Source organism: Talpa occidentalis, unplaced genomic scaffold (genome assembly GCF_014898055.3).
Source record: "Talpa occidentalis isolate TD23 unplaced genomic scaffold, MPIMG_talOcc4v2.1, whole genome shotgun sequence".
Lineage (NCBI taxonomy): Eukaryota > Metazoa > Chordata > Mammalia > Eulipotyphla > Talpidae > Talpa > Talpa occidentalis.
Window position 1 is genome coordinate 14,567,107 of NW_026555331.1, and position 12,721 is coordinate 14,579,827.

General features: G+C 49.2%; 1 protein-coding gene across 2 annotated transcripts; it reads left to right on the forward strand.

Moving 5' to 3' along the window:
- Positions 1-1,021: 1,021 nt before the first annotated feature.
- KLHL38 (kelch like family member 38) lies at positions 1,022-9,022 on the forward strand. Of its 2 annotated transcripts, none has more exons than XM_037519439.2 (4): positions 1,022-1,223; positions 1,644-3,228; positions 7,654-7,759; positions 8,554-9,022. In XM_037519439.2, exons 2-4 carry the CDS (start codon positions 1,876-1,878, stop codon positions 8,841-8,843), a joined length of 1,749 nt encoding a protein of 582 aa, XP_037375336.1. In that variant the 5' UTR covers positions 1,022-1,223; positions 1,644-1,875; the 3' UTR covers positions 8,844-9,022. The 2 variants fall into 2 exon arrangements, with proteins under 2 accessions (XP_037375336.1, XP_054547964.1); XM_054691989.1 differs by having other exon boundaries at positions 1,875-3,228.
- The last annotated feature ends 3,699 nt before the right edge of the window (positions 9,023-12,721 follow it).

Genomic DNA, 12,721 nt, shown 5'->3' on the forward strand with positions numbered 1-12,721 from the left:
CAGTCCAAGAGGGACTTGAGAAGGAGAGAAAGCCAGGCTTTCACGCCACTTGCGGCTGGTACCCTTCATCAGGACCTCTGTGGAGGGAGGGGCAGGACAGAACTGGGGTCCCTTTTGCTCATCCCTGTGGTTTTATAGCCCCTTCATCAAGGCTTGGATTCTGACATTTCAAGGTTTCCTCCCACTCTGTCATCATCATCATTGTTCCTCTTCCCTCCCCCCACCCTCTTCTCCCGTTCCCCTTTGGCCCTCTCTGGGATACCCCAGAACATTATGCTTTGCCTCCTAATTCCAACTCAAACCTCCCTGATGGGAGAAAATGGAAAGGGAAAACAGGTCTAAACTATAAAAAAAAAGAACTGAAGAATAACCAGCACATGTCTGTAGGAAGGAGGCACAGCCCTGCAGGAAACTATCTGGGGGGACCAGCCAGCCAGAAGAGGACAGGCCTTGCCCCTTAAAACAGAACCCCTGGGGTAAGGAGACCCACCAAAGGATTGGTCTTTCCCCAGTCTGGAAATTCTGGGGTGCTCTACAAATATGAAAAACAGCTTTGTCAAGGATTCCTTCACCTCGGAGCCTGAAGCAGGAAACCACAGCCCTCCCCAAAGACCTGGCCAGATTTCCCCTGGGAAATTGAGACCCACCCCATGGTATAGCACCCCTGCACCCACATTCTGGCTTTCTTTGTGATCACCGGCCACCTTCCACTTGCCAGGATCTATCTGCAGTGACTCTTCCAGGTCACAGCGGCCTGTTTACAGACATCTAGAATTCCCAGGCACTTTTAGGACAAGGGACTCAGGATGTTTCCAAGTGGCAGCAAAGTCTCTCTAAGAGAAGCCATTCCCCAGATCTATTTATGTCAATGTAAACACTTGCCAGGGCAACAAGGCGTGTGCGCATGTGCCAGCCCTGCTGGGCCTCGGGTTGCTGCAAAAGGCAACTGGAAAGTCACATGTCATAACAGTGGAAAGTACATACGCAACTATTCTTAGCCCTGGAATGTATACACTGTCTCCCTGCCCAGCAGTTCTTTCACAAAGCTCTAGAAAACTGTGAAAGTGCCTTCAGCATAAACAAATCCAGAACTCTCCTAGGACAAATCTTTTGCCAACTGAAGGAAAGGACTGGGTTTATGGTTTCACTCAGAGCTAGAGGTGGAAACTCTCTGGGGGCACCAGCCGGACAGGCATCGGGGGATGTCACGGCAGCAAAACAAGGTAAATATCCCTAATGTTTCATTCCTCTGCAGGGAGACTGCCGGCTGTCCTCCAGTTAGCCATGTCCAGAGTATTGTTTGGTCTCTGCTTTCTATTTATCCCATTTTTAAAACAAAATCCAAAGGCTCCATGAAGTCATGTTAAAAAAGAAAACATTGCAAAGGTCCTTTTTCATCCCTTCTTTCTGTCTAGCTACCAGAGGGTCACGCCCCCAGAATGACATCTTTGGGGAGTGACAAACACCCAGAAAGATGCTTAGATGAGTTTTCTAAATAACACATAAGCCAAGAATCTGGAGAAAAATTTCACAGACTGGGGTTAATTAATGCATAGACTGTATTCTTGATTCAGGCTACGATGCCAGCCCTTGATAATCAATGAATTTCCAGCAACCTTGGCTTTTGTTTGTTTGTTTCTCAGTGTATGTGAAGATGCTATTTGTGTGTTACCTTTGAGAATAATCAAAGCCAAAAGTGACGTGTCAGCTTTGGTATCTGGGACCTAGGTGGCCACCCTTCCCTACCTTCACTAAGCCATATTCTTGGTGACACCCATCAGCATCTTGGTGAGTGGATAGTGAGACTCTTCGGTCTAGGGCCGCCATAGCTAAGCCCGGGGCCTCCCTCTGGCTAGTCCTCCCCCTTTTCATAGGATGGATGAGGACGCACCAGATGGGCTACTCTTCAAAGACCATGACTTCTCCTCTGACTTGCTGAAGCAGCTCAATGGTTTAAGACTAAATGGGGTCCTGACAGATGTGAGCATCTGTGTGGGAGCTTGGGAGATCCCCTGCCACCGAAATGTGCTGGCCTCCAGCAGCCCCTACTTCAGGGCCATGTTCTGCAGCAACTTCCGGGAGAGCAGTGAGGCCAAAGTGCAGTTGAAAGGCATCGACCCTGAGAGCCTGGACCAGGTGGTCCTATATGTGTACACTGGGGAGGCGCACATCACAGCCCAGAACGTTCTGCCCCTGATGGAGGCAGCCTCCATGCTCCAGTATCCCAAGCTTTTTGAGGCCTGCTCCTCATACCTCCAGGGACAACTGGCCCCCAGCAACTGCCTGGGCATGATCCGACTCTCTGAAATCTTAAGTTGTGAGACCCTCAAGAAAAAAGCCAGGCACATGGCCCTGACATACTTTCCAGAGGTGGCCGCGTCGGCCGACCTGAAGGAACTCTGCGCCTTGGAGTTGAGAGACTACCTCGGTGATGACGGGCTGTGTGGGGAGGAGGAGAAGGTGTTTGAGGCCCTCATGGTGTGGATCAAGCATGACCTCCAGGCCCGGAGACGACACGTGCAGGAACTGTTCAAGCAGGTTCGTCTTCAGTACATCCACCCGGCCTTCTTCCACCACTTCATTGCCAACGATGCCCTCCTCCAGTCCTCGCCCTCATGCCAGACCATCCTGGAGACAGCCAAGAGGCAGATGTTTTCCTTGTATGGCTCCACCAGTGCCCCAGACCTCCAGCCTCCATTGCACGCCCCCCCAAGGAATTCTTACCAAGATTTCCTCATCCTCTTGGGGGGCAGGAAGGACAACCAGCAGACCACCAGGGATGTTCTGATCTACAGTGGACAGACTGGGCGATGGCAGAGTCTCACCAAACTCCCCATGCGGCTGTACAAGGCCACAGCTGTGGCCCTGCACCGCAGCGTCTATGTGCTGGGGGGCATGGTTGTGGGCACGGGGAAGAGCATGCCAAGTCGCAATGTCTACATCTTCTCCCTGAAACTCAATCAGTGGAGTCCGGTGCAGCCCATGCTGGTGGCCCGCTACTCCCACAGAAGCATTGCCCATAAGAACTACATCTTCTCCATCGGGGGCATTGGAGAAGGGCAGGAGGTCATGGACTCCATGGAGAGGTACGACAGCGTCTGCAACGTCTGGGAGAGTATGGCCAGCATGCCAGTGGGCGTGCTCCACCCTGCAGTGGCTGTGAAAGACCAAAGACTCTACCTCTTTGGGGGAGAGGACATCATGCAGAACCCTGTACGCCTTATTCAGGTAAACAGCTGGTCTTCCCCATCATGTAACTCTATGCACACGCACACACATATGCAGGTATATGCCCACAGGTGCACATTTGCATATGTACACGTACATGCACATATGCACACAGACACATTATGCACATGTGTGTACACAGGTAAACACACATATATGCAGATACAGGTGAGCCCATGTGCCTACATACAGACACATCCTTGTAATGCATGTACACATACTTAGACATACACACATATACAGATGCAAATATGCCTACACAGATATACACAATATATAATATATGCACATGATAGCACATTTGTGTGCATATGCATGTGAAATATATACACATATACATGCATACACATGTATGCATTTGTGCACATAGGTGCACATGTGTGTATATAAACATTCAAACACATACCTGTAAGCATGCACTGCATTACACATGCACACATACAAACATGAATTGTGCCTATACACAAAAACCCATACATGTATGTATTCACACTCCCATACACATTCCCACACACATGTGTTTATGTGTGTGCACATGTACACATGGGCACATATGTGTAAACACATACATGCATGGATACATACATATAATATACATACATATTTTTAGTTTGCAGGAGAAAAAGGAGAGAAGGAAGAAAAAAACAAAGGAGAGAGGGAGGGATCTTTTTAGCTAGACATTTTATCCATTTATGAGTACTTTTTTGAGTAATTCTAATACATACAAAGGTACATGAGATACAATCCTGTCCACAAAGACTTTCTCTTTCTTTAAGGAAAAAAAATAGTAGATCTAAAAGTTTAAGCCAATACACATGGAATGTCAGACAGTGACATACTGTAGGAATTTGGCAGATGCTTCTATCTACTTCACTAAGGCCTTAAAAGAGGATTGTCCAACATTGGTCCACAGTCTCACCAAAACCCCTGGAATCCACCTTCAAAGCTATTGAATCAAATCTCTTTGTATGGGGTCCTGACATCACAATTCACAAAGTCACCCAGTAATTCTAAGGCACAGCCAAGCTGGGGAACCCCTGCCTTAAAAGATAAATATATGCCAATTTTGCTAAGAAGCGCTCTGATAAATGTAATTAATAAAGACCAAAATTTCAGACTGTTAAGTGTTTTCCAACCTTACTCGAGTTCTAATCTCTACAGTTTACCTAATGACACAAAAACTTGACAACAAGCCTATCTTTAAAATAACCTAGGAAACCCCTGAGGTGTTCTTTGTTCAGCAATTGGCTTATAAGCTCCCTCAAGGAGCTTACAAAACCATTGCAATTCAGATAATGAAGAGAAGGGTGTTTGGATAGCATGGGGTGCTCAAAAACCTGCCTAGGGAACTTTGGAAGGAACTAGGTGAAGTTGATTGGAACTGACTTGAGCAGAGAGGCAGGAGAAGAGCAGGCTGGTGATGACGGAGACCAAAAGGGGAGGGAGAGTCATTGGGTGGACAGAAAGGTCTGACGTGGTCAGAGAAGGACAGAGATGGATGAGAAGCTTCTCTGAGTCTGCAGGTCTGCCGCCTGAAGCAGGAGCCAGAGTCATCAGTGAGGAAGGAGTTATGTTCCTGGTTAAGGTACCAGTAGCACAAAGGCCCTGCAAGCAGAAAGGGGCCCAGGCCGCGGCCTGGAGGAAATGAAAGCATGAAAGCGCATGTATTTGCAACACAGAGCAAGCAGGGAGCAGGGGCGGAGGTGGGGGAGGAACATGCCAAGGAAATGCCAAGGAAGCTCAGGCATAGGGGAGGGCTAGTCCCCACGTAATCACCATCAGTCCCTTTTCAAGCTACCCCGAGCAACCCCCTCCACCTGCACTGCTGCCCCTGAGCCCCTGCTATAGAAATTCTGGAACATGCATGTGAGATGGGTGTTTTTAGAGATGAGGCTGATCTGGCAGTGCTTTGGGGGCTTTATAAAGGAATTAGCCTAAAAGTAACAGGATGTCATTAAAAGTTTTTGATCAGGATGGCTGAAGTATTCAAATGAGCATTTTTAGGAGTTCCATCCAGGCACCTTGTAGAGAAGGGACAGGAGAAGGCCTTTATGAAGGAAGATGGAGGCTGAGGGTGGGTGGTAGTGGGGGCTAAGTTGGTGCCAGTGGATGTGGGGAGAGGGATGAACTCTGATGTAATGCTTTTCTTATGTTTTTCTACTTGCCGTCACTTCTCCAGCCCATATTTTCAGCTCTTCCCTGGCCTTCCAGACAGATTCTGAGTCTGTTCCAAATCCCACTCATTCACCTGGGTCCATAAAGGCCTGTTCGGCTCCCCTCCAAGCTCTGGCCATACAGTACAGATGTGAGGTAGCACTTCCATGGGAAGCTGGAGCCCCTCCCTCTTTTTAAACTAATTTTCAAAATCAACAGACGTGCAGATGATTTCACAGTGCAAAATGGTTAGTGTCATCTTAAGAATAAATAAAAAGCTCAAGACAGCTTTTCAGCTACGCTATCAAGAAATGCACAGTACAATCCAACAAGACCCTGACAAAACCAAAAAATACATAAATAGTAACATGTGAGTGAGTCTTTTCCACTGCAGTGGTGAGAAGGAGAAAATACTCGCTTGGAAGCTTTTCTTGCCCACCTAGCATAAGCTTCAAAATGCAGATTTTACTCCCTCAGATACAGTTTATGAGGAACACTTGGGGTCACTGGAGGGGGTAGTTTGGATTTTCAGACCTAGGCTCAGATTTTCTTCATCTTCCTGCGTGCGTTGTTTCAAGAACTGTATTGCAATGGGATTACGGTACAAAGTGTGTATGTCACAGTCTGATTGTTTCTGGAAGGCATTGAGCAAAGGTTTACCATCACAGAGAAACACTTCCTCCACTGGTCAGGGACCATCCCTCGTTATCTTTGCTTCAGCCTCTCTGTGGGGGTGTCAGGGATGTTGAGGAATGATGAATCTGTTTGTGAATCCAAAGCCAAAGCTGATAGAAAACAGAAGGCAGGAGGCAGTTACTCACTCAGGGGAAATGCAGCCAGTGTTTGCTTTTCCTCCAAAGATCCCACTTTCCCCACTGGGTGCTTTCAGGTGGAGTCAGGAAGCTTGAAGGCCATGTGAGTGTCCCCATCTCCAGAACTTGGCCGCCTCTGTGCTTCAGTGTTAGAGGACTAAGACCTCAAGAGGCCTCCAGTCTCAAAGCCTCCACAAGAAAAACTAGAGTCAGGCCTCCCGTGGTGGCGCAGAAGTTGAGCGCTGAGCTGTGAAGCTGCCCGCAGCCTCTGCAGCGCAGGTTCAATCCCTGGCCCCCCGGAGAGGGTCCCACATGGTGTGACAGACCTCTCCTGCCGCCCGCTGCTCCCCTCATCAGTGTACCTCGGTCCTTCTGCCTGCTCTACTCCCCGCTCTGGCTCTGGTGAATTCTCTCACCCTCCCACGCTTCTGACTGTACCCAGTGATTGAATAAATAAATAATCTTTAAAAAGAAAGGAAAAAAAGAAAAACCAGGGTCCCAGCAGAACCTGATCATGATGGTTAAGAGCAGGACTCTGTGCTTGATCAGCTCAGCTCTTCCACTCACTCTAGCTGTGTGACTTTGGGCTTGTCCCTTAACTTCTCTGAACCTCAGTCATCTAATCTGAAAAATGGGAGGAAGTAATAGTACCCATTTTATGGATGGCTCTAAAGAGCAAATCTGGCTAAATGATAAAAATTAAGTTGCTGGTAATGCTGGCAAGTATAATTACATGGAATTTCCAGCAAAGAATGCTACACCCCTTTCTCTCTAACGAATGCTCTTGTTCCTGCTCGTCTTGTGGGAGGGCCATCCTATAGCTCTTGTGCTAACTTTTTTTTTCCAGCAATAAACTAACCTACATTTGCGATGCCAGGCTTCAGCTGAGGAGGCGACCATGTCTGGGCGTTACAACTTGCTTCTCTGTTCTGAGCCTGGCAAAGGGCTCTACTAACATTACTTCTTCCACATTTTTTCTTTTTCTCAAGCTTCCTTTTTTCTAGGATTTAAGGACTTTCAGGCTTCACTATTCCAATGTCATCCTCACTTAGCCCCCCAAATTTGTTTTTGGCTCTAGGACTCTTTTAGATGCACTGAAACATTCAGACTTTTAAACATGACCCACAAATAGAAATGATGGAAAAAATCATAGGTTTTATGTGGCTCCATTTCTCATGACAAAAAAAATAGGTCCCAAATCAGGAAGCCCACTCCAAAGCATAACTTCTTGGTCCTTCTATGGAAACAGTTAGTGATCTCGTGGGGTCACAGAAAGATTGATTTCTAGTAAAAGTCTTCTTTCTAGCATTTAATTTTGTTTATTGATAGTAATATATCAACATTTTTAAAACTGGTTAAAAAAAATCATTGCTATTTTACCCTCTCAATTACTATTTCTAGCTTTTGAAAAAAATACATCACTTTAAAAGGTGGTGCCATGATTATATTTCTCTGCCAGGTTTATCACATTTCCAGAAACATGTGGTTCAAAATGGAGACGAGAATGATCAAGAACGTGTGTGCCCCCGCAGTGGTGCTGGGGGAGCGGATTGTCATCGTGGGAGGTGAGTTGGAACAGGGATCGCTGGGCTGGACACAAACTTGGCATCTCCCATGGAAAAAGGGTCACTCACAGTCAGATGTTGTTCTACAAGACGGTCTTTTTAAAAAGCACACCCATCCATGCACAGGAGTGTGGATGACTTGACAATTTCTGTTCTCATCCAGAAGTTTCTCCTTGTCTATCTCTTCGTCGAGAATGAAATAACGCCTAGCTCACAGAACTGTGGTAATGAAATGTGCTCCTTATCTAAAGCACTTAGCCCCATCCCAAGCACATGGCAAATACCCAAAAGCTTTCTGCTGTTATTCATAATATTAGCGAGTAGTGGATCATTTCTCTGTCAGGGCAGTAAAGTGTCATGTTTAAGGGGGCTGGTTTTGAGGTCAGGTAGATGTGGGTTCAAACTCTGACCATGCCACTAGCTGGCTGCATACCCCGGGCAAGTCATTACTCTCTCGGGGCCTCAACTGGGTCGTCTGTAAAATGGAGATCCTAAAAGTACCCACCAGGTCTGGCTGTTGCCAGGAGCCATGTTCCCAGTCCCTCCCACCCTGGATTTGTCACAGATGAAAAAGCCGGTGGATCTGAGAAAGCCCCCGGGAGCAGTAGGCTTCTCCCAATGCAAGAACAGACAGGGTGTGACCGTGACCTGGGGTTCAGGATGCAGCGCCCAGAATCAGTCCACAGTTGATGTCCTCACCCTAACTCTGCCACCGGCTGGGCCTGGGGCACCCAACTGCTGACCTCCCGGCCCATGTGAGCGCCTGACCTTGCCGACATGCCCTTGGTTTCCAGGCTACACCCGGCGGATTCTTGCTTATGACCCTCAGTCCAACAAGTTTGTCAAGTGCGCAGACATGAAAGACCGCAGGATGCACCACGGGGCCGCGGTCATGGGCAACAAGCTGTATGTGACCGGCGGCCGGCGGCTGACGACCAACTGCACCATCGAGGACTCGGCGGCCTTTGACTGCTACGACCCCCAGACGGACACCTGGACCTCCCAGGGGCAGCTGCCCCACCGGCTCTTTGACCACGCCTGCCTCAGTCTCCAGTGCATACCCCACGCGCGCGCCTGCCCCTGAGGCGCGGACACCGCTGCCTCCTCAAGATGCCTCAGAGGACAAGATGCTGCAGAGGACAGCACCCCAGCTCCCAAGAGCTGAGCAGAGAAGGATGCAGGGAGCCTCGCAGGACTGAGAGTCCCTGAGTGGGAGGCCAGGGGACCGAGAAACAGACCTATTATTGGCAGAACAGTGTGTGTGCGCGCGTGTGTGTGCGTGTGTGCGTGTGTGTGTGTGTGTGTGTGTGTGTGTCCCGTCTCTCCCGCCCTCCCCCTCCCTGTGTATGTCTCCTGAGTCTTCTGTCTTTCTCTGTTTTCCCCTCTCCCCCACCTCTCCTCCGGCTCTCTCTTCCCAGTCTCCCCGCGCCCCGCTCCTCTCACTACTCCATCCCTCCCTGCTCCCTCCTCCCCATCCCTCCTCCCCATCCCTCCTCCTCATCCCTCCTCTCCCTCCTCCATCCCCTCACTTCTCCCCTCCCCTCCACTCTCTCTCCCTGCTCCACCCCCCCTTCTCTACCTTGTCTCTATTAGGTTCATTCTACCAAAGAGCTGCTTTATCCGCACCGTGTGAGGTCAGTGACACTCCATAAACCCAGACTCACCTTCCCCAGCTTTGCCCTGCAGGAGAGAGCTCTACCATCGTCCTGTGAACCCTAAGTAATGGTGCTCATTGGCCCTTGAGAAAGCCATGCCTGCCTCCCAGGTCAATCACTGTTTCCGGGGATTGTGCTACTGGATAGTCCTGCATCATGTCCCTCCAGGCAGAGGGGGGTTAACTATGGTTATTGACAGCCCCCCACCCAAATGCACATTATGGGATAGAAGCATCGTCCAAAGGAAAAAGTCCTGGGCTGACAAAACCACACCTTCCCAGAACACCAGGGGAATCTGGAATGAGGGACAAAAAGGGTCCCCAGAAGCTCGGGGTCAAGGGAGCAAGGTGAGGAACTGGCCGTGACTGCGCTCCCTGCATCTGTGCATGGAGAGCCCTGGAATCCCAGAAATGTACGAGCATTTCAGTATCTCGTGTGTGCACATTTGTCTGCATTGCCAGAATAAAGCTTGTTTTTGGTGCCAAGTGTTGTTTTTCTCCAGCCTCTGGGGAGCTATAAACCTGCAGAATTAAACAGGATTTCATTTTGGTAAGTGCTATGAGAATTGCTCTTCTGAGGAAAGCCAGCAAATTCCTTCAGAGATTGCAGCAATTAGTGCCCTCATAGTCCTCTTTATCCCCCGAGCCTCCCACAATGGCTCGTTCAGAGCTCAGGAATAAGCGGAAGCAGGTGCACATTACAATCACCTGGGAAGATTTTTGGAAATGGGGCTGAACCCCATTGGAGACAGATGGATGCAGGCCCCCAGAACACTATTTCTGCAAAGCACCCCAAAGCCACTGCAAAGCACAGTCAAAGTCAGAACCACTGTCCTGCTCTACTGTGAGCCCTGACGACCCTAGGTGCCCATCCAGTTCCCTCCCCACCTGGCCAGTCCTGTCCAGTCCAGCAGTAAGAGCCAAGTCCTCTCCCTATCATGGAAGCATCTGGAATGAGTCTTGATCACCAGAGTGCCCCCAGACTGAAACCTTCCTCCCCATCCAGGCATCTAGCTCCATGCTCTTCCTAGTTTGTATTTTTGTTGTGCTTCAGTCCCTGCTACTGGGGTCTGACCACAGCCAATGGGGAGCAGAGTTTCAGACCCCAGTAGCAGGGACTGAAGCACAAAAAAAAATACAAACCAGGAATAGGTTGGAGTCAGAGAACACCTGACATCATCTGGGCCAAGGATCTGGGGATGCCCTCAATGCTGTCACCATAGCTGTTAGGTCTTCTCTGATGCAACCTATTCCCTCTGAGGCTGTCTATTCAGCCTCTCAATCCCTCCTCTCCCTGAGATGGTAACCAATGGCACCGATAGCACCAAAACTGGTGGTCAATCTTCACTTCCTATTGTGTGTGGCTGGGCAGCCACAGACCCACAGCTGACCCTCCTGCCATCTTGAAATGGCTTTCATACCCCACTTCTGGGACACCCCTCTCCCCTGCTTCCCTTCCTAATTCCTGAAGTTCATTATTATTGTTATTTTTTTATGCAATTCATTCCTGGCTCCTCTTGTTCCTATTAAATGGTGGCCCTATTAAATTAGTCCTTTGAGATGTACTTGCTTACCCTCTAGGTGAGTGAGCTCATCCAGCGCAAGATTTTAATGTGCCTGGACACGGACGACTTTCAGTTTTTTCTAATTCCAGACTCCAGCTTGTTCTGTATCACCACTTCCATGTTAAGAGGTAACTCCAACTAGACATGTTTGAGAAAGACCACTCTTCCCTCATCAAACCCCTGCCTCTCACAGACCACCCCACCCCCCAGAAAAAGGACAATAGCTGTCTCCCAGTTTCTTAGACCCAAAGCCTCCAACGCTATTCTTCACTCTCCTTTTTCTTTGTCTCAAACCCCCCCCCACCTATTCCCAACATCCCCAGTGCCCAGCAATGTCTTTTTACCCAGAGATCTAACACCAGTCCAAGCCACCATCTTACTTACCTGAACTATTACAACTGTTTCTTTTCTGATCTCTCTGCTTCTACCCTTGGCTCCTAAATTGCTTCTTTTTTTTAATTTTATTTTATATATTTTTTACAGCATTTTTCATTTCTGCACATTGTATGCATTTTCATCTTGGTTATAGTCCCCATACAACTGTGCCCCCCTTATTTTGACCCTAATCCCTCTTCCCCACCCCCCACCATAGTGTGTCTCTGGTTTACAGTTGCTTGTTGATTTTGATTTTTACTTTATTATAATTAGTCTTTCTCATAGCAGGAATTTAGAAAACCTAAATAAGGGACCAGGAAAAAGACTGAATTGCTTCTTAACACAGCAGCCTGTGTCATCTTTAACAGACATAAAGGCAAGTCAAACAGGTCATTCTCCCATTTAAAACCCTCCATTTTGAACCTTTCTGACGACGTCTGCAGTATCAAAAAAAGATACCAAGGTCACCCCTCCACACTGCCCTGCTCCCTGCGCCCCAGCTGAAGCCTTCCTATCCGTTCAGCTCTCTAGGTCCATGTTCTGGACTTTTCCTTTTTCCTCTGTCCTTCTCTGTGGCTCCCCCACACCCCTGTCTCCTCACTCTCAGTGTTAACCACACTGGCTTCCAGCCTCACAAGTTCCAAGCAAGTCTCCATTTTCTGATTTCACATGCACCGTGTCCCCCACCTGAAAACACCCCTGCATATCACACCTACAGGGTTCACCCCTCAGGCCTCTGCTAAGAGACGCCTTCCCTGACGGCTGCCCTCTTCTCATCCATCAACAGGTCCCGTCAGCAACACCCCTGAAATAGACCACAAGCCCCTCCAGTTCGTCTTCACTGCTGACTCCCCAGGGACAAGACATCCCTGCTCCCCCGCCAGTCTCCCGGACCCACTGCCCCCTCTCTTGCCGGGGTCCTCCGCCGCCCCACCGGGGAAGGCCTCCGAAAACACACACCTGGTCTTGTGACGCTCCTGTTTAAAATGATATCAGGGTTTCCGAGATATCCTTTTACATAAAGGGCCGGGTCCCTTGGTCTCGAGGCCCTTCACCATCTGGGCCTGGCCTATCCGGCCTCCTCTCTTGCCATGTCCCCACCCCCAGGGCTGCCTGCTCCAGGCATCCTCTGTGTTCCCCAGAGGGCCCTCAGGGCCTTCGCCTGGTGGCTCTCTCACCTCTTCACCTGCCAAGCACCCTTCTCTCTCGTCTCCCCCAACTTCACTGGCGTATCTGGAGGGCAGCCACCCAACACGCCAGACACACGTGCCACACCTGCCCACTCACGGACAGCTGGCTCGAGAGGATGGGGTCTCGCCAGCTGTCGAATACTACCCGGCCGAAAGGAAAGGCGAAATGCTGCCATTT

What these genes read in the sequence shown, in the direction of transcription:
- KLHL38 (XM_037519439.2), top strand. Translation starts at nt 1,876, where the DNA reads ATGGATGAGGACGCACCAGATGGGCTACTCTTCAAAGACCATGACTTC. An exon ending in ACCCTGTACGCCTTATTCAG is followed by an intron (nt 3,229 to 7,653) that starts GTAAACAGCTGG and finishes TTTCTCTGCCAG; the next exon opens with GTTTATCACATTTCCAGAAA. An exon ending in GCGGATTGTCATCGTGGGAG is followed by an intron (nt 7,760 to 8,553) that starts GTGAGTTGGAAC and finishes CTTGGTTTCCAG; the next exon opens with GCTACACCCGGCGGATTCTT.